The sequence below is a fragment of the Lepidochelys olivacea genome, assembly GCF_965140295.1.
Source record: "Lepidochelys olivacea isolate rLepOli2 genome assembly, chromosome: 16".
NCBI classification, from domain to species: Eukaryota; Metazoa; Chordata; order Testudines; family Cheloniidae; genus Lepidochelys; species Lepidochelys olivacea.
This window is the reverse complement of record NC_140426.1, coordinates 25471215-25490382: the sequence shown is the minus strand read 5'-3', so window position 1 is coordinate 25490382 and position 19168 is coordinate 25471215. Positions and strand designations below refer to the sequence as shown.

The 19168-nt window shown below is 46.7% G+C and overlaps 1 protein-coding gene across 1 annotated transcript in view; it reads left to right on the top strand.

Moving 5' to 3' along the window:
* The first annotated feature begins 553 nt into the window (after positions 1–553).
* Positions 554–19168, top strand: part of PSMB7 (proteasome 20S subunit beta 7) — a 42398-nt gene continuing 23783 nt past the window's right edge. Inside the window, exons 1-5 of the mRNA XM_084649958.1 lie at positions 554–691; positions 3621–3714; positions 4721–4818; positions 5460–5600; positions 7907–8022. Of these exons, the coding sequence (XP_084506084.1) occupies positions 630–691; positions 3621–3714; positions 4721–4818; positions 5460–5600; positions 7907–8022 (511 nt within the window). The 5' untranslated portion in view covers positions 554–629. The remainder of the gene's footprint in view (positions 692–3620; positions 3715–4720; positions 4819–5459; positions 5601–7906; positions 8023–19168) is intronic.

Genomic DNA, 19168 nt, shown 5'->3' with positions numbered 1-19168 from the left:
GCCATGTACACTGGTCAAACTGGACAGTCTCTACGTAAAAGAATAAATGGACACAAATCAGATAACACAAAGTAAAACTATTTCCCCTTGTTTATTCCTCCCCCCCCCCCCACACGTTCTTGTTAACTGCTGGAAATGGCCCACCTTGATTATCGCTAGAAAGGGTTTTCTCCCCCCCCCCCATTAGCTCATCTTAAGTGATCACTCTCCCTACAGTCTGTAGGGTAACACCCATTGTTTCATGGTCTCGGTGTAGATCAATCTCCCCCCTGTATTCTCCAGGGAACGCCTCCGATGCAGTGAGCCGTAGCTCACGAGCTTAGGCTCAGGTAAATCGGTTAGTCTCTCGGGTGCCACAAGTCCTCTCCTGCTCTTTTCCCGGGATTGCGACGCCCAGCTCCCGACTGGCGCGGGGCCTGGCCCGTGCTGTCCGAGCGGCCCGGGCCTGGGCCTCTAAGGGCCCGATTCTGCAGCCAGCCCCGGGGCGGGTGGGCGTCACCGCGGGCCATGGCCTGGGCGCTCCGCGGCCGGGCCCTTCCGGCTCCGGGGCAGGCGAGCGGCGGTGACCCGGAAGCGGTTGCGCGGCCGGCGCTCGCTGAGTCACGCGGCGGCGCCCCGGCGGCGGGAAGATGGCGGCGGTGTCCGTGCTCCAGGCTCCGAGCAGCGGCTTCGGCTTCGACAACTGCGCCCGGTGAGGGCCGGGGGCGGGGCGCGCGGCGGGGCCGGGGCGCTTAGAGAGAGGGGAGCGGGCCGGCGCCGGCAGCGCGACTCAGCGCAAGCCGCGTAGGGAGGCTGCCTGGAGGAGCCCGGCCTGCGGAGCCTGAGCCGTGGGGCAGCCCCGCCTGGCGCAGCGGAGGGGGGTGTTTCGTTCCCCTCATCCAGGGCGCTCAGCCTGGGGCAGGGGTCGAGGCCCGGTGGTGTGGGGCCGGGGCCGGGGCCGGGCTGGCGGGGCCCGGTGGTGTGGGGGCGGGGCCGGGCCGCCGGTGGTGTGGGGGCGGGGCCGGGCTGGCGGGGGGGGAGGGCCCGGTGGTGTGGGGGCGGGGCCGGGCCGCCGGTGGTGTGGGGGAGGGCCCGGTGGTGTGGGGGCGGGGCCGGGCCGCCGGTGGTGTGGGGGGGGGCCCGGTGGTGTGGGGGCGGGGCCGGGCCGCCGGTGGTGTGGGGGGGGCCCGGTGGTGTGGGGGCGGGGCCGGGCCGCCGGTGGTGTGGGGGGGGCCCGGTGGTGTGGGGGCGGGGCCGGGCCGCCGGTGGTGTGGGGGGGGCCCGGTGGTGTGGGGGCGGGGCCGGGCCGCCGGTGGTGTGGGGGGGGCCCGGTGGTGTGGGGGCGGGGCCGGGCCGCCGGTGGTGTGGGGGGGGGCCCGGTGATGTGGGGGCGGGGCCGGGCCGCCGGTGGTGTGGGGGGGGCCCGGTGATGTGGGGGCGGGGCCGGGCCGCCGGTGGTGTGGGGGGGGGCCCGGTGATGTGGGGGCGGGGCCGGGCCGCCGGTGGTGTGGGGGCGGGGCCGGGCCGCCGGTGGTGTGGGGGGGGCCCGGTGATGTGGGGGCGGGGCCGGGCCGCCGGTGGTGTGGGGGGGGGCCCGGTGATGTGGGGGCGGGGCCGGGCCGCTGGTGGTGTGGGGGGGGGCCCGGTGATGTGGGGGCGGGGCCGGGCCGCCGGTGGTGTGGGGGGGGGCCCGGTGATGTGGGGGCGGGGCCGGGCCGCCGGTGGTGTGGGGGGGGGCCTGGTGATGTGGGGGCGGGGCCGGGCCGCCGGTGGTGTGGGGGGGGGCCCGGTGATGTGGGGGCGGGGCCGGGCCGCCGGTGGTGTGCGGGGGGGCCCGGTGATGTGGGGGCGGGGCCGGGCCGCCGGTGGTGTGCGGGGGGGCCCGGTGATGTGGGGGCGGGGCCGGGCCGCCGGTGGTGTGGGTGGGGGCCCGGTGATGTGGGGGCGGGGCCGGGCCGCCGGTGGTGTGGGTGGGGGCCCGGTGATGTGGGGGCGGGGCCGGGCCGCCGGTGGTGTGGGGGGGGGCCCGGTGATGTGGGGGCGGGGCCCGGTGATGTGGGGGCGGGGCCGGGCCGCCGGTGGTGTGGGGGGGGGCCCGGTGATGTGGGGGCGGGGCCGGGCCGCCGGTGGTGTGGGGGGGGGCCCGGTGATGTGGGGGCGGGGCCGGGCCGCCGGTGGTGTGGGGGGGGGCCCGGTGATGTGGGGGCGGGGCCGGGCCGCCGGTGGTGTGGGGGGGGGCCCGGTGATGTGGGGGCGGGGCCGGGCCGCCGGTGGTGTGGGGGGGGGCCCGGTGATGTGGGGGCGGGGCCGGGCCGCCGGTGGTGTGGGGGGGGGCCCGGTGATGTGGGGGCGGGGCCGGGCCGCCGGTGGTGTGGGGGGGGGCCCGGTGATGTGGGGGCGGGGCCGGGCCGCCGGTGGTGTGGGGGGGGGCCCGGTGATGTGGGGGCGGGGCCGGGCCGCCGGTGGTGTGGGGGGGGGCCCGGTGGTGTGGGGGCGGGGCCGGGCCGCCGGTGGTGTGGGGGGGGGCCCGGTGGTGTGGGGGCGGGGCCGGGCCGCCGGTGGTGTGGGGGGGGGCCCGGTGGTGTGGGGGCGGGGCCGGGCCGCCGGTGGTGTGGGGGGGGGCCCGGTGGTGTGGGGGCGGGGCCGGGCCGCCGGTGGTGTGGGGGGGGGCCCGGTGGTGTGGGGGCGGGGCCGGGCCGCCGGTGGTGTGGGGGGGGGCCCGGTGGTGTGGGGGCGGGGCCGGGCCGGCGGGGGGGGGCCCGGTGGTGTGGGGGCGGGGCCGGGCTGGCGGGGGGGGGAGGGCCCGGTGGTGTGGGGGCGGGGCCGGGCTGGCGGGGGGGGGAGGGCCCGGTGGTGTGGGGGCGGGGCCGGGCTGGCGGGGGGGGGAGGGCCCGGTGGTGTGGGGGCGGGGCCGGGCTGGCGGGGGGGGGAGGGCCCGGTGGTGTGGGGGCGGGGCCGGGCTGGCGGGGGGGGGGAGGGCCCGGTGGTGTGGGGGCGGGGCCGGGCTGGTGGGGGGGGTGAGGGCCCGGTGGTGTGGGGGCGGGGCCGGGCTGGGGGGGGGGGAGGGCCCGGTGGTGTGGGGGCGGGGGGGGAGGGCCCGGTGGTGTGGGGCTGGGGGCGGGGCCGGGCCGCTGGTGGTGTGGGGGGGGCCCGGTGGTGTGGGGGCGGGGCCGGGCTGGCGGGGGGGGGAGGGCCTGGTGGTGTGGGGGCGGGGCCGGGCTGGCGGGGGGGGGAGGGCCCGGTGGTGTGGGGGCGGGGCCGGGCTGGTGGGGGGGGGAGGGCCCGGTGGTGTGGGGGCGGGGCCGGGCTGGCGGGGGGGGGAGGGCCCGGTGGTGTGGGGGCGGGGCCGGGCTGGCGGGGTGGGGGAGGGCCCGGTGGTGTGGGGGCGGGGCCGGGCTGGCGGGGCGGGGGGGGGAGGGCCCGGTGGTGTGGGGCTGGGGGGGGGGGAGGGCCGCCGGTGGGGGGGCCCGGTGGTGTGGGTGCGGGGCCGGGCTGGCGGGGGGGGGGGAGGGCCCGGTGGTGTGGGGGCGAGGCCGGGCAGTTCAGCCAACTGAGGAGGGAGGCGTAGGAAAAGATGAAAGCCTTGATTGTGAAGGTGCCATGTCTCCTTATTCTCCCTTTGGCTCCTCCCCTTGTTCCAGGAATGCGCTCCTGGAGGCAGAGTTCACTAAGAAGGGGCTTCGGCTCCCTGCAGCCCGGAAGACAGGCACCACCATTGCTGGAGTTGTGTTCAAGGTGAGATTAGATTGCTCCTCTACCTCCTTCCCTCAGGCACATGCTCCTAGGGCCCCCGTCACTGTAACATCAGAGTGCAACACGGAGCAGCTAAGAGTCACAGGAAGATGTTTGTAATGGACTCAGCTCTTCACATTTTCTGGGGTTAGCAGCTGTTGCATAAGGGGTTTTTGCCCTGAGTAAATGCGGGGAGACTTCTGCTTTGTGTACCCACATGAGTTCTTTGGGGCTGTTGAGTGAATACATCAAGAGAGATCTGCATTCTATTTTTCTTGCTGTTTATCAGGAGAACAGTCAGCTAAATTCCCTTTGCAGAATCTTCTGTTCTGATGATGATGAAAAACAGAATTACATCCCAGATGGCCTGTACAGGTCTCACACTTAGGAATAATCATGATAAAAAGATCATATTTTATCTGGAAGTTAGAGATGAGATGAAATGTAATGTTTAGTCTCTTGTGTCACTGCACTTTAAAAGCCAAACTCCACACTCTTGATGAGGCAACAGCTGGCCTGTAATCTGGGTTGGCTGTTCCTTCAGGTGGCAAGAGATACTGTGGTGATGCGCACAATATGAAACCTAGTTGGAAAATAACATGAAATCTTACCTCTTCAATTAAGATCTGCTAGCCTGTCACCTCACTGGAAAGTTCCGAAAGTGTCGTCTTCAGCTGAACACAGCATTCAGTCCACTGCTGACTTACTCTGTCAGCTCTCTTTACTCACAGGCTCTCTTTAGAGTGCTTGCCCTTTCCTGACACATTGCTGTATATTTGATGGTGACAGTCTCTTTTTGGTGCTGCGGGAACGTCTGTCCATTACAAATTCTTCTGCAGCCCAATATTTACCATTTTCTCTCTCTTGGAAGGTACATTATTATTGTGAGAATTGCAGAAAGTGACAGTGGTCATTGTCATTGCATATTACAGACTGCTGTAACATGAGCAGTAAAATAATTTTAAATCTTGTTAAAGTTTTGATTTTAAGTTTCTCACCTTTTCTGTAGGATGGTATAGTCCTTGGAGCAGATACAAGAGCAACTGAGGGGATGGTTGTTGCTGACAAGAACTGTTCAAAAATACACTTCATTTCTCCTAATATCTAGTAAGTATTAAAACTGTCAGTTTTAAAGTAAGTAAACTTTACGTGTAATTTTAGTGTTGATTCTCGTAAACTGTACGCCTTATTGCTAATACTTCAGATTAAAGGTGAGAACTTTAAAATGGTAGTTAATTTCACCAGTAATGCTGTTTGTCTCCTTTTGGTAGTCATTCATGCCAGACAATGAAAATAGGTTGGTTAGTTTCACGGTTAGTATCTGGTTAATTTAATTTTTTCTCCTGTATCAGTATAAGGCTGTAACGCTCGTGTTGAAAAAACTGCAGGAGTATCTAAATAGGAAGCAGTTAAACATCCTACCCTACAGTTGCTATTGGAAAGACTTCTTTCTGTCAAAGAAAATGTTTATTGTTAACTCTGAATGCATGTGAGTGGTCTTCATATAGTAAAAGGGTCAGGAAACTATAACAATTATGTGAATTGGATTAAATCAAAGCAAACTAGGGGAGGAGACTATGAAAATCTATCACATTAAATAAAGTTATCTTAATTTTACCTCTCCGAATAGCTGGTATCCACCTTGGAAGTAGCACTGCCTGTTTCTAGTGACTAAAAGAAGAGGGATATTAATTAAATACAGTGTTTAAGAGTTTTTAACTTGGTGACTTGCTAAAAATGTTTTCCAGTTGTTGTGGTGCTGGGACAGCCGCAGACACTGACATGACAACTCAGCTGATCTCTTCCAATCTGGAGCTCCATTCCTTGTCTACTGGACGGCTTCCGAGAGTTGTCACAGCTAACCGAATGCTCAAACAGATGCTTTTCAGGTAACTCCATGAATTCCTTGCAGACACTGACCCGAAGTCAAAAGTATATCAATATTTTATCATAAAACTGCCATGCACTTTGTTCATTTTTCTTTGTCAGACAGAAGCAAAGAAACAATCTGAGTTGTCTTTCCATTTCCTGCACTGTATGTGGTGAATTTAAAAACACAGTCTTACATCAAAGGACTGAAACAAAGTGATTACAATTTAATACAACAATTTTATACAGACAGTAATACTACATGACACCTCAGAAGCACCCTTCACCCATGGGTCCTTTGACACAAGACTGTGCTTTTAAATTTTTACGAGCATTATTTAAACATCCACCACTTTTCAGGTACAGTGTAGCTAAGTGTTATATCCATTTTACAGATGGGGAAAGTAAGACAGAGGTTGAATAACTTGATCCAAGGTCAGAGTCAGTGGCAAAACTGGAAAAACAAACTGAGTCTTGAAATACTAGACCCTTCTTTACTGCTAGTCCAATGTTCCCTCAATTTGTTTGGGTCACTTATCCCAGCCAAACAGTGAAGACAGAGGCAGGATGATAGAGGAAAATACAAAGTCCCTCAAAACCATTCGGATTTCCCATTTCTCCCTACAACGTTGTCCTCTCAAATATAGCTTTGCAAAGAGATACAAAGGTAGATTAGGTATTTACACACACTCCATAGGATACAATTAGCTGCTGAATTATTTAAGGGTCTAATAGCTGAGGTTTGTATTTTTAGTGGCATTATCTATTGCTGAGAGAGTTTTTGAATGATCAGGTTCTGAAAGACTGCCACCAATAGAAACTTATTCTTGACTTATGTAGTCCAGTCCCCTCAACTGACACTTCAGACATTTGCTACATTCTTCTAAACAAACTTACGAAGTACAACTTTCCTGATCTTAACGTTTTACCTCTTTGCTGTAACCTTCCTCACAGCTGTACAGCCAGCCCTAGTAAACTGGATCTAAAGTATGTAGCAAGGAGTCAGAGTATATGAGGAACCATTTTGCCAAAGACTCGAAATTCTGCAGCATCTTCATTTAAATTTAAAACTTGTTTTTATTTAATTTAAAATTAATTCAATCAGTACACCCATTGTCACTTTGATATTGTCTAGGGTCCTCAGATTTTCCAGGTGGCCAATATGCCAAAGACTTTTTGGTTATTGTTTGGGGAAGAGGGGGGGAGGGAGACATGCAAAGGAAATGTAATGTTTCACTTGGAAATTGTAGGGCATTCATCCTAAAATAGTTTCAACTGATGGGTTTGCCATCAGAATCAAGCATTGTTTTATGTGGGTGGGTATTTAAACCACATTACCAGTTTTTCCAGGCTGAACAGACTGAGGGCATGTTCTCGATCACTTTTTTTAAATCATGCCAATGTTATTTTAATACAGTGTTTTCCATGTAGGTGGGTGGAAGGTGAAAGAACGAAGTATGTGTATGTGATTAAAAAAAGTTTCCACCGATCAGGAAAGTTCCCAGAAAATTAAAGTCTGGGATGGAAGAAGGAGGAAGAAGGAGGAAAAAAAACCCCAAAACATTCCATGAAACCAAGTGATCTGGAGTCAGGATGAGTTATAGTAATTCAGGTTATCAGGTTGGCAGCTTGCTGTTGGTCAGCTTGGCTGTTCCAACGGGCTGTCATGTGACAGTCATTAAAAGCAATCCAGACATTTGGACCAACCAAAGACTAAAAATAGAAGTGGAGAAGGGCATGCATTTCTAAACTCTTTCCAATAAAATAAAAACCTGTTTCAAATGCAGGAATTACGATACTTCAAGTAAGACCTGAAAAAGTTAACTTTTTGGCTTCTCTTTCTATTAACAAAAGAAGGGCGTGCACAGGATAGTAGTGCTCTAGCACAGCAAGTGTGCCAGTCGAGGTCCAGCACATTTGCTGCAGCTGAACATTTTAATTCTCCAATTTCAGGCGATGGTGGTTTAATACTACAGTACCTTTCTATGCACTAGAGTTAATTTTTCTTAATTCGAGTCATTACACATTGCTGACATTTGCAGAGTGCTCCTGATAGGTAGCCACACAGTTATTTTTAATTTGTATAATGATGTTTAAAAAAAAAGGAAGGGGGGGCAGATTAACTAGACCAAATAAGGTGTCTGTATTTAATATTGGCTAATAGGACTGGCATGTTTTTGAAAGATATACATTTAGGTTATTATGCATGGAGAAACAACCTGTTATAATAATGAGAAAGTACTTCAGTTTTTAGAATGCATATGTTATGTTAAAGTAAAATTAAGTTTATCAATGTCTAAATTCATGTTTGTACTTTGTTCAACAGGTATCAAGGTTACATTGGTGCTGCTCTGGTTTTAGGGGGAGTAGATGTCTCTGGACCCCACCTTTACAGCATCTATCCCCATGGATCAACTGACAAATTGCCCTATGTCACTATGGGTGAGTAATGTTGCTACATTGCCTGCTAACTGAAATGCTTGTGCTTGTATTTCTTACACATTTAAATTCTGTGATTCATAAGTGGTGTCAGGAGTTCAGAATTAAGAAGGAGTCTCTGTAAGATACTGATGGTTCTACATTTCAAAACCACTTCTGTAGCGTCTCATGCCAAAAAAATATGGTGAGTTGTAGAAGAGTTGGTGTTAGATAATGTGCTACATGGATTCCTCAGTAGACTTGACACCTAGAATTGCTACTGTTCTTCTTGTTTACTGGCCATTTGAAATAAAGAATCCAGGGGTCGGTCTGTAAGAATTGGGTTACTAACCTTGTGTCTTGCCCAAATTCCAGCTTGGGTAACTACATTCCTTCTCGTGTTTGTTTCCTGGTAGTTTCAATGGAGTAAACATGCCTTACTCAATGTCTGCAATCTTTGTGCAGTGTTTCTACACTGCAAAATAGCAATTGTGTTCCACCCCAGATGCAAGTGTCTGCATTTCACTGATGAGCGAAGTGATCTCTGTGTAGCTTTCTCCCTGTCTTGATAGGGTAAAAGCTTAATTAATGTGAGTTTCTGAATATGGTAAGGAACAGAAATTCTCAAGCAGTCCCTCTCTTTAGTGTTCACTGTAAATTCTGGTCTCAGTAACTGGCCTTATAGACTGCCACCTCAAGTCATTTAACTGTTACCGTTTTGAGACTCTTCAATCCCACTGTATATTCCACTCTTATAGTATTTTTCTGCAACTGCTGTAGTCTGAAGAAAATGATATACATTTAACTGCATTTTAGATGAGTCCTCAATTACTTTATAAGCTGTTTAGTTATTGGAAAAATGACCTGTAAGGCTGATGTAACTTTATTCAAATGTCATACACCTCCTCACACTCTGGCCATCATAACGTCTCATGTTTTTTCATGTAGCTCCTGCACCTAAAACAAAATCCCTCTGTGTGTACCTAATATCCTCGTTCTTCGAAACTCACTTTCCCCACAGATTTCTACTCCTGGGCTGTCTGCTCTTCATCTCTTATCATGTGCAGTATCTATTTAAATATCAAATCTTATAAAGCATTGAGGACCACATGAAAGCAAAAACTTAAAAGGCTTTTCTAAAACATACACTAAAAGGGTCTATAATAAGTAGAGCCCTGCGTGGATACAAAATTTGTATCTGCATCCAGTCTGCCATCCTCAAACGTGGCTAGCAGATATCCACATCCATGGATATAAAGCGGATATTTCCAGATTTGCTGGGCTCTAATAATAAGATTACTTATCTAGTCTGACATCCCATCATCCAGGCTTCCATTTCCCTTTACGAGTCAGTAGTCTCCCTTTGACTGGTGCAGAGATTTGAGGTTTTGGTGGATAGGTTAATGAGGGGGGGCGTTTTCTTGTAGTGTAACCCTCTGACCAAGCAAATGTTCTCTCCTTCTATGGCAGTGGTTCTCAAGCTTTTGTATTGGTGACTCCTTTCACTCAGCAAGCCTCTGAGTGTGATCCCCCTCATAAATTAAAAACACATTTTTTATATTTAACACCATTATAAATGCTGGAAACAGAGAGGAGTTTGGGGTGGAGGATGACAGCTCATGACCCCTACTTAATAACCTTGCAGTCCCCTGAGGGGTCATGACCCCCAATTTGAGAACCCTTGTTCTAGGGCAACCAGAAAAGTCCAAACTAAATATAATGCAATCCGTTGGTCCTTCCCAAGCTGTCTTCTACTCCATTGTAAAAGATTAGCCAGTCTCTTGATCCTTCTCAGTCTAAGCAGTTCCTTCCCAGGACCTCAATTCTCACCCCCTGTTAATACCAGGGAATGAAGCAGGGCACTTCTTCCCACCCTTGCTGGAAGCCCCAATCTGGGTCCCTAAACAGGTGCCAGCAGCAGGCCTGCTACCCACATCATTTCTGTATTACCTCATGCTTTCTCCTTCTCATGCTTCACCCCTTCCCAGAGCTCCTCTCTCTTCTCCCAGGCCTCTGTGCCAGCCCTTGCCCATACCATCTCCTGGACTGCTTCCCCATCTCTCTTGGTAGAAAGCATGCATTTCAGTAGCCTACAATTCCCAGAATCCCTCTGAAGACTAGATCTAGAAGGCCCGTTTCACACTCAGCCAGGATTGGATCATGCTTCATCTACAGTCTGCCTTAAATAGCCAGTGCACACCCAGTGACAGTGCCTGTGTGCTCAAAATGTTTGAGGGGCCTGTAGACCAGAAAGATCAACCTTTGATGTTCCTCAAGAATCCAGGGCTTTAGAGAGGGAGGGAGAAGTATACCAAGAAAAAAAAATTGAGTCAGAAACCCTCTACATATTACATTCCTTAGTTCAAAATGAAATGTAACACTGAAAATGGGAACTATAAAATAACAATTTTGTGTTCTGAGTTTGAAGAATTAAGTACCATTGCATCTAGGAGACCAAATATAGGTAAAGTTCAAGGGATGTATAGCAAAGTATTTATTTTATAGGCATTTTGCCATCAAGTCCTTATATCCTTTTTTACAAAGCCTATAAAAGCCCTGCTTGGGTACAGCACCTGGTTATCAGAGAAGTTGTTGCTTTTTCTGTTTTACAGCTGATTTTTTTGGGGGGAGGGTGGGTTCCATGGTGGAGTCAAATGAATTTCCTACTATCATGCAATGAGGCAGTTGCTCAGATACGATTGGAATCCAGGGAAATCTGGGCCACCTATCAAGAACTCTTGCCATTAGAGCACATCCTCTTAGCTTTTAGGGTATGTCTACACTTCAGATAAACACCCCAGGGCTGGCCTGTGTCAGCTGACTAAGGCTACAGAGCTATTTACTTATGGTCTGGGGCTGGAACCTGGGCTCTGGGACCCTCCCCCCCTCATGGAGTCCCAGAGCCTGGGCTCCAGCCCGAGCCTGAATATCTACACTGCAATTAAACAGCCCCATAGCATGCGCCTATGTCAGCTGGCACAGGTTAGTCATAGGTGTCGAATTGCAGCGTAGAGGTACTCTTAGATATGTTTTATTCTTTTCTAATTAGTGAATGTTGATGATCCTCTTAAAAAACAAAAAAACCAAAAAAAAACCAAAACTTGACCTCAACAGGATACATGTAAACCCTCATTATCCAAATGTCTGAGACATACCTGCAATTTGACAAATTTTGGGTTGTATAGTAGGAGTTCACCTATGCGTGGTGTGTGAGCATAATTGATGTTGAATGTTCAACTTTTGTGTTTCCTCTGTTATCTTTGCAGCAGCAGAACACAAATCATTGTGCACCTTGGCTGAATTGTGCCTGTCTTTCTTAAAAAAAAAAAAAAAAATACTGGTCCCATTCTTTGACTCTCCATCCTAGGGGTAGGAGGCAAGTGCAGAGATTATTACCCTTGCAACTCTTCAGTTTTGCTCACTAGCAAAAAGCATCACTGCAAACCATAAAAAGGAACTTGAGTGTATCATCTTCTAACTTTCAGACCTCCTTAAATAAAGTTGCTGAAGAAAATATAAATGTCTCCAGTGAGTATACTAGGAGGTCACTATGTTATCACAGAATACAGAATCTATATTCTGCTCTAACCCTTGTTCACTGACTTTGCTCATAGGAGCTTGTCATTCTCTCTCTCAACCAGTGTTTGCACTTCATGTCTAAGCAAAGCTCTTCTGCAATAACTGTTTAGGTTTGCCTTTGTCTGAACTAAAACTGAATAATATTTTAGGAAGAATCTGGAGGAATACTCAGTTTGTTTTTTCACATTTAATATTGCTTATTTTGAGTAACCTCTTTCTCTGAAGAAAGATGCTTGAACAGTCAAGTAAAATGAAAACTTCCTGGGGTATCCAAATTTGAATTCTATGATGCTTCAAAATCTAAAGACTTGTGAAAAATGCTGTCGTCTATGGAATGTTCCAATTGAACCTGGGAACTTAGGGCATTCATAGATATTGTGTTACACTCCACTGTTGTTAAAATAGTAGGAATTACAACAAATGACTATTTAATATTAGAGAAGCTAAAGCAAAATTCTTCATAATTCCATTATTCAGGAAAGTAATCTGATGGCAAGATTTGGGCTCTTCACATGCTTAAGGGCAACCAAACTTTTGCCCAAAAAGGGTTGTACCAGCCAGCTGGTAGTGACGTGAGCGCCATACATGACTTCCATAAAGTTAGACAGTGACTTCAAGCACTCATAGTAAATATGGAAGAGATGCCATTTTCGGCTGACAAGATTAAAATGGAGCATATTACACAGGAACCTGTTATCTCTGCTAGCCATGTTAAAGAGACACTGTCAATTTAAAATTCATACTTAAGGGTGGAAATTCTGTACCTACTATTGTTACAATACTTCAGATTGCTGCATTTGAAACAGATGTAGTTGCTAGTGCTTTATTTCCCCTGTATAGTCAGTTATCTTTATTTCCCCATGTAACACGTGTGACTGTTGAAGATATATTTGGACTTTATGTTCTTTTAAAGGTGAGTTTGGGTGTGGGCTACTTGATAAAAGTTATGTATTTGCCCTCAGATGCACTCTGGCCACCTGGATTATATAATCAAATAATAGGTAATGCAAGCAAAGTGTATTCTGCCATGGTAGTAGAAAGTGATCCTCAATTACCATTTCTATAGTGGGGGCTCACCTATGGTCACTTTAAATTACTGTGATTACTTGATATCCCCACTCCAGTTACTGTGTCTTGGCTAATCAGGTGAATCATTTTAAAATGTGTTAGATACATTCCTTGTAGGCAGTGTTCTCTTAATTCTCTATTAATTAACTCTTCTTTGTTAGGCAGACTTAGCCTCCAAGTTGTAAATGATTGCTTATCTCCAGCTCTTGGCTTAGTGACACTTTTTGCAGGAGGATTGGTAAAAATGTATCAGAGTGTGAACTTTCCAATTTATCCTCTACAAGTTTTTAATACGACTAGAATTATTTTTAAAGAAAGTTATCTGGAAACTAAGGTATTAGAGGTGTCAGCAGCCGTGTTAGACTGTATCTGCAAAAAGAAAAGGAGTACTTGTGGCACCTTAGAGACTGACTAACATAGAGAAAACTACTGCATGCATCCAATGAAGTGAGCTATAGCTCACGAAAGTTTATGCTCAAATAAATTTGTTAGTCTCTAAGGTGCCACAAGTACTCCTTTTCTTTTTAAGGTATTAGACAATCTGGAAATACTAATTTACAGAATAAACATTATGCCTCCTCAGGGAAGCCTTGGGATATCTATCCAAGTCATCTAGATAAGATTTTATTTCTAGGTATATTGATCAATTTTTTAATTATTCAGACATGTCCAGAGGACCCCTGTGTTTAGAATCTTGTAGTATTTAACAAGCTCTGTGACTTGCAGGTGAGTCATAATGGCTGTAACCTTTGTAGTTTTGTTACGGGAAGGAAAATAGCATGGAAATACAGTTGAAGGTAAAGCCACAGAAATGTCTATCTCAGTATTTTCACCTAGTCTTTCTCTTAAGTGAGCATTTATAGCAGGAGTGTCAAACTCCTTCTTTGGAAAGCGCTGAATTCTATTTTGAATTATGGTCTGTGGAATAAATTTAGGACTACTTAGGTCCCTGCACCCACACCAGACACCAAGTGATGTTAATAGGAGGTTTGCACAAAGTTCAAATATAGAAAATATGGCCTCTAGCCAGTAACTAAAAGTTGTCATCCTTATTATCTATCCTACTGCAATGTAAATAAGTAATGAAGTACAAATAATTTGTATTTCAGTACAATGCCATGATTGGGCTTTATAGTTAATGGTCATCTGAAGTTAATGTGGCTGGGAATGTTGACGTTGCTAGAGCCATTATTTCAGGCTTTCTGCAGATTCAGGAAGTCAACTTTGCATCGTTTGATTCTTGGCCGTATTTTGGAGGTTGAGGGCTTTTTCTTTTAGATGAAAGTGCAGATTCTGCAGAATGTGAATGTAATGTGCAGGCCACATAAACATATCAAGTGGGCTGGATCTGTCCTGCCAGCCAGGAGTTTGACACCCCGATTTACAGTATTTAAATTTGTCCTCATCTCTAGTATGGTTACTGTCATTCTAAGAGTTTCAAATGGAGAAAGTTTGAAGTGAAATTTAAATTAGGTTACTCATTGCCCTCTACACAGGCTTTTCAGACTCCTCAGATCAATCGTATAAAATACTCTGTGGTATATTCTTCAAAGTTTTAAAGGGCTGTCTTCAGTAAGAACTTCCATCTAACTAGAATATCTTAAAATCAGCTGCCACAACAACTATGTCTAGAAACAGGATGACTTTTTTGTTGCTGCTGACTCAGACCCCAATGGCCAAAGATTCTGCTTCTCTAAAACACTGACAACCAAAGCAATGGATCACTGATATTTCCCTGGAGGTCTGGGGTGGTACCTCTGTCCAGGAGGAGGTGTTATAACACTTTAGGATATCTACCCCAACCTGTGCTTCTCCCTCCACCACCTAATATGCGTCCATCAGTTTCTCAATTATAATTTGCCCATTCTGCAGAATGCCACATCAGTGAATAGATGGGCTGAAAAAAATGGATGTTTACTAGGGATTGTGGTTAATTGAGCTCCTATTTACCAATCCATTTGACCCTCATGCCATCCTCTTTGCTATCCCCAGCCCCCCCATGCTATTCCCTACTGAATTGACAGGAATAATAGGGCTATTTTTATTGGCATCGTAGCATTCTACTTAATTTGTTAGAACTGAAGAACACAGGTAGAAGAATGTCTTTTATTGACTGGATTATAAAAACATTTCTGGTGTCTGCAGAGTGTCTTTGAGAAGAATTTGGAGACAAAATGTGATCATGAGAACACTACAATTCATCGTTACTTTTGTGTAATTTTAATTTTTTTTCTTCCATGTGAGTGAAAACTAGATACATTCTAAACTCCTTTAGTAAGCTGATATTAGACAACTTACAAAAGCTTTCCTTCTGATGCCTCTCACAAACATTACTGAGAATGGGTTTCTCATTAGTGCTTGAGAGAGAGAGATGAATATATATATACACACACACATCTATTTACAAGGTAATTGCTTGAAAGACTATGGCCTTTAAGAATTGATTTAATATATTAAACAAAGAGATAATGCATTTTAAAAAAACTAACATCTAACGCATCCCTATTTATAACACAGATCCTTTAGCAATTAGGGTTTTAAATGCCTTTTAGGTTGCTAAAGTAAAACACCGTAAATTAACAGGATTGTGCAGTTTGTAATGTGAATTCTGATTAATTTACAGATATTCTGCTAAGATGGTGTTAGACCAATAGATGGTGCCATTACCTTAGAAACTGGTAAATTGTTTACTTAGCATATAAAATTAATGAAACAGTTGTATTATATGTGATGTCATGATCTACTCTAGCTCTTGATAGAATTAAAATATAATTATTAATTTGGTTTTATATTTTATAATGTGCTCTAAAACCAATACATTATCAAATATAAAACCATAAATCATTTCATAATGTGAATAGGTAGTGATTGATTAGTGAACTCGTGGTGTAGGAGTGCAATCTGCTTTTATCGATATGGTTTCTTTTGGCACTTTTGCTTTAAAAAGCTTTAAGTCTGATAGTTCTCTAGGCGGGTTACAGATTTTGACTAAAGAAAATCAACTAACAGGAGCAGTTCATATAAGATATACATACAGTTCTAGCCATTTTATTTCTCTTTTGCTTAAACTTGTTTCATTTTCTGATGTACCAGTTCTGTGGTTTATTTAAAAGCATAAACAAAAAGTAATCTCCAGTTTACCAAAGAACATCCTGTATGCTGCCATACTCAGCACCAAATGTACGGTTTCTACCCCGTCTAGTCCACATTGTGCAGACAGGTTCCATGCTTAATTAAAATAAATTTGGTTAAAGCTTGTACAGTAGTAATGTTTAAATAACATCTAAAGATTGTGGTGCTGTTGTGATGTGCAGAAAGAAGTGGAGGTGGGTTACAAGGTTCTTGGCAGGAAGTGGTAGATTTGACTGGTTTGGGGTGGGCTGCCTTTAAGAAGGAGAGAGAGAGAAAGTCAAGAGTAGTGGTAATTACATGGCTGATGGGTGCGAAGCTGGGGATAACGGGCTGGAACTTTGAAACCTCATTACAGACCAAAGACAGTTATCAGTATTTGAAAAATGGCACAGTATGAATCTGTCTTCATACGCTGTGTGTTTGAAACCAAGTTTATGCTGCTTCATCTGGTTGCTCAGTACCTGGAACAGGTACACACATTGTATGGTTTACAAATAGGTTCCATTTTATAGGGGTTGCTTCACTGATTCAGACGTGCATACTATTTGTAATGGAGATGGCTATACCCTTCTCTTTACAGATGCATCTGGAACTTAAGGATTTTTGTTGTTGTTGTTTGTTTAACTCCTAATTTAAAAAAAAAAAACGTACGTTGTCACACTTAACTCCAAAGAATGTTTTCAAATGACAAATTAGTACAAATTAACTGGTAAATTTTTTTGGTCACCATGGATAGTTTTATATAAGGGCAAAACAGATTTTTCTGTAGTGAGTGGTAAAAGTACTTTTGTGGATGAATACAGATGGTCTTCCTTTGCAAAGGGTTTAAAAGAAACTCAGTGCTTACTCAGGAGTGAAAGCATTAAATTAAACTGTTTATGCTGACAAAGGACAAATTTGGATTTCAGCAAACGATGCAAGATTGTCTGATTGCTTGTCTTGTCTAGAAAAGCTTCTAGTCAAGACTTATAATGAAATACATGCATAAAATTAAACTGCTTGAAGTCTGTAGCTCAGCTTTCGGCAGCAGTAAGATGTATTCCAGTGGTCTCTAGTGGCTGAACCTAATCCCTTGGTACCAACATTGTTTTATATTCATAAATCAGCTCTTCATGCATTGGCAATGTCGGCCTGCGGAGCAAGCAGTACCACCGAGAGACTAGGCCACTGAGCCAGGAACCAGATTGAAAAATGATCCCAATCGATGGGGCTGTGGAGAGCAAGGAATTTTTACCTAGAATGAGCAGCAAATTGAATAACAATGAGTGTGTGTGAATAAGTGCCCTGTCAGGGAGCCCTGACACTGATGGATTAGAAAGTGCTAAATGTTACTCTCTCAATGCTGAATACCTCCTCTAGAATGGCAGGCTGAGGTAGCAAACAGGTCCTTGGGTACTGAAAATGGACTGCTGTTAAGCAGTAGGAAGTTCTCTGCAGTGAAAGTTCTGCTAAAAAAATCCAGTTAAGCTGATTTTAAAAAGCCATTGCAATTAATTATGAAACTGAAGGGGAGGGGAATAACTTACAACATCTGGATTTTTTTTTAGTGCAAATACTAAAATTTTAAAATGGAAGTTAACTGCTAAGATAATTTGAAACTCCTAGGTTATGTAAAGGACAAAGTGTGATTCTAACATAAAATTCCATTACAACAGAGTCCATTGTTGTTGTTTCTTAACCTTGTGGCAGATTCTAATGGAATGCCAGATTCCATAAAGCAGTTTTAAAAATTAATCAGAAATGCTAGGTCACATGTCCAGACTAATTACCAGATTTTTATTACAGATTTTAACCTCTCAAATCTTAGTTTAAAATTTTATTTGAATGTTTCAACATGTCTAGCAATTTACAGTGTTACTTGTTTAACTGTTAGGTTAATTACTAATTCTTAAAGAAGCATCTTCCTAAAATGATGCTTACGGAAAACATGTGCAAGGTTAACTGTGTTTTAGGGCTGGCAGATCATTGGAAGTGCTATACTATTGTATTTTTTTTATGTTTACTGAGTTTTTACAGTTCTTAAATTGATCGTTCATAGAAATAAAAACTAGTTTAATGTGATGAAGCTTTCTGACTGAAGCTGTGCTTCTGATTCTACATATCTGGAAGTGTGTGTGTCTTTTAGAATGGATCAGACAATGCACTTTTGAAAAACTTGTTCTTCATTATAAGATTGTTTTATTAATTAAGCATGGTAATTATGCAGCTTTCAAATAACTTTTAAGAAGAGGTGTTTGTATCTGTGTGGATCTGAAGAAAGAGATGCTGTTAAACATATCTAAAGCAAATATGTAATATGATTATTATGTTGAATATGAGATTAGTTAGAGATTAAATAAATAATTCATTGAATTACCAAGTATAACAGTGCTTTATTAATCCTTTCAGTGGCTTTGAGACATTAATTATTAATTAATTGAACAGCTATGCTTTTGATAATCAGTGAGGTTGAATCTCAACTGCTGGTATTTTATATTGGATGCTGTCTATATAAAGTCAGAGCACGTTTCCAGATGAATTTCACACATCCAAGTTGCTGTTACAGTTGGCAAACATAACTGTTGCAGGTTTCCCTTTGTGCCATTGTGCTAAGTGTGCATTTAGAAATTTGCCCTTAGTCCTTAGTTTTTATGGCCAAATTTTCACAAGAAGTTGTGTCCAATGTCTCCTGTGATGGGGCATTCCACTCACCGCATGGATGGCGCCGCCTCCTGGCTATTCTGGGGATTAGCTCTGCAAGGCTGATGCCTCTTCCTGCGGTTGCACACCATTACTCCATCTCTTTCTTCTGGTCTGCAGCCCCTATCACGCTTCACAAGCTGCTGCTGCCTCTTCATGACTCAGCCTTATGTCCGGGTCACTGTACGTTTTCCCTTCCAGGGTATAGTCCTTCAAAGTCTCTGGCACTTACACAGTGACCCAGGCAGTCTTTCCGTTGACTGCCCCACCGGTGTCATTTCCCCAGTGCTGGGTAGGGGAACCTGGGCCCACTTCTACTCCTGGTTCCAGCCCAGGGGCCCTAGAACATGCAGTGAATGTCTGTTCGGTCCCCAACCTGGCTGCTTCCCTCACCAGCATGCCTCCCTGTGGGGTTTGCCAGCCTCTCTACTCCCTCTTCCCAAGGAGCAACCATGGGCTACTCGTCTCTATAGCCTCCAAGCATATCTTCCTTCTCCTAGGGAGTGACTGGAGATTACTTCCCTGGCTTTATAGAAACCCCACCTGTTCCCACACAGGTGAGCTTCCCCTAATTAGGGGTCTCTTCTCAGCCATCAGCCTAATAGGTTAATTGACCCATCTGGCCTCCATTAACCCCTTCTGGGCAAGTGTGAGGTGGACATCCCATCGCAGCTCCCATTTGATCACCTGCTTGAAGTAGGCAGTCTTTTAA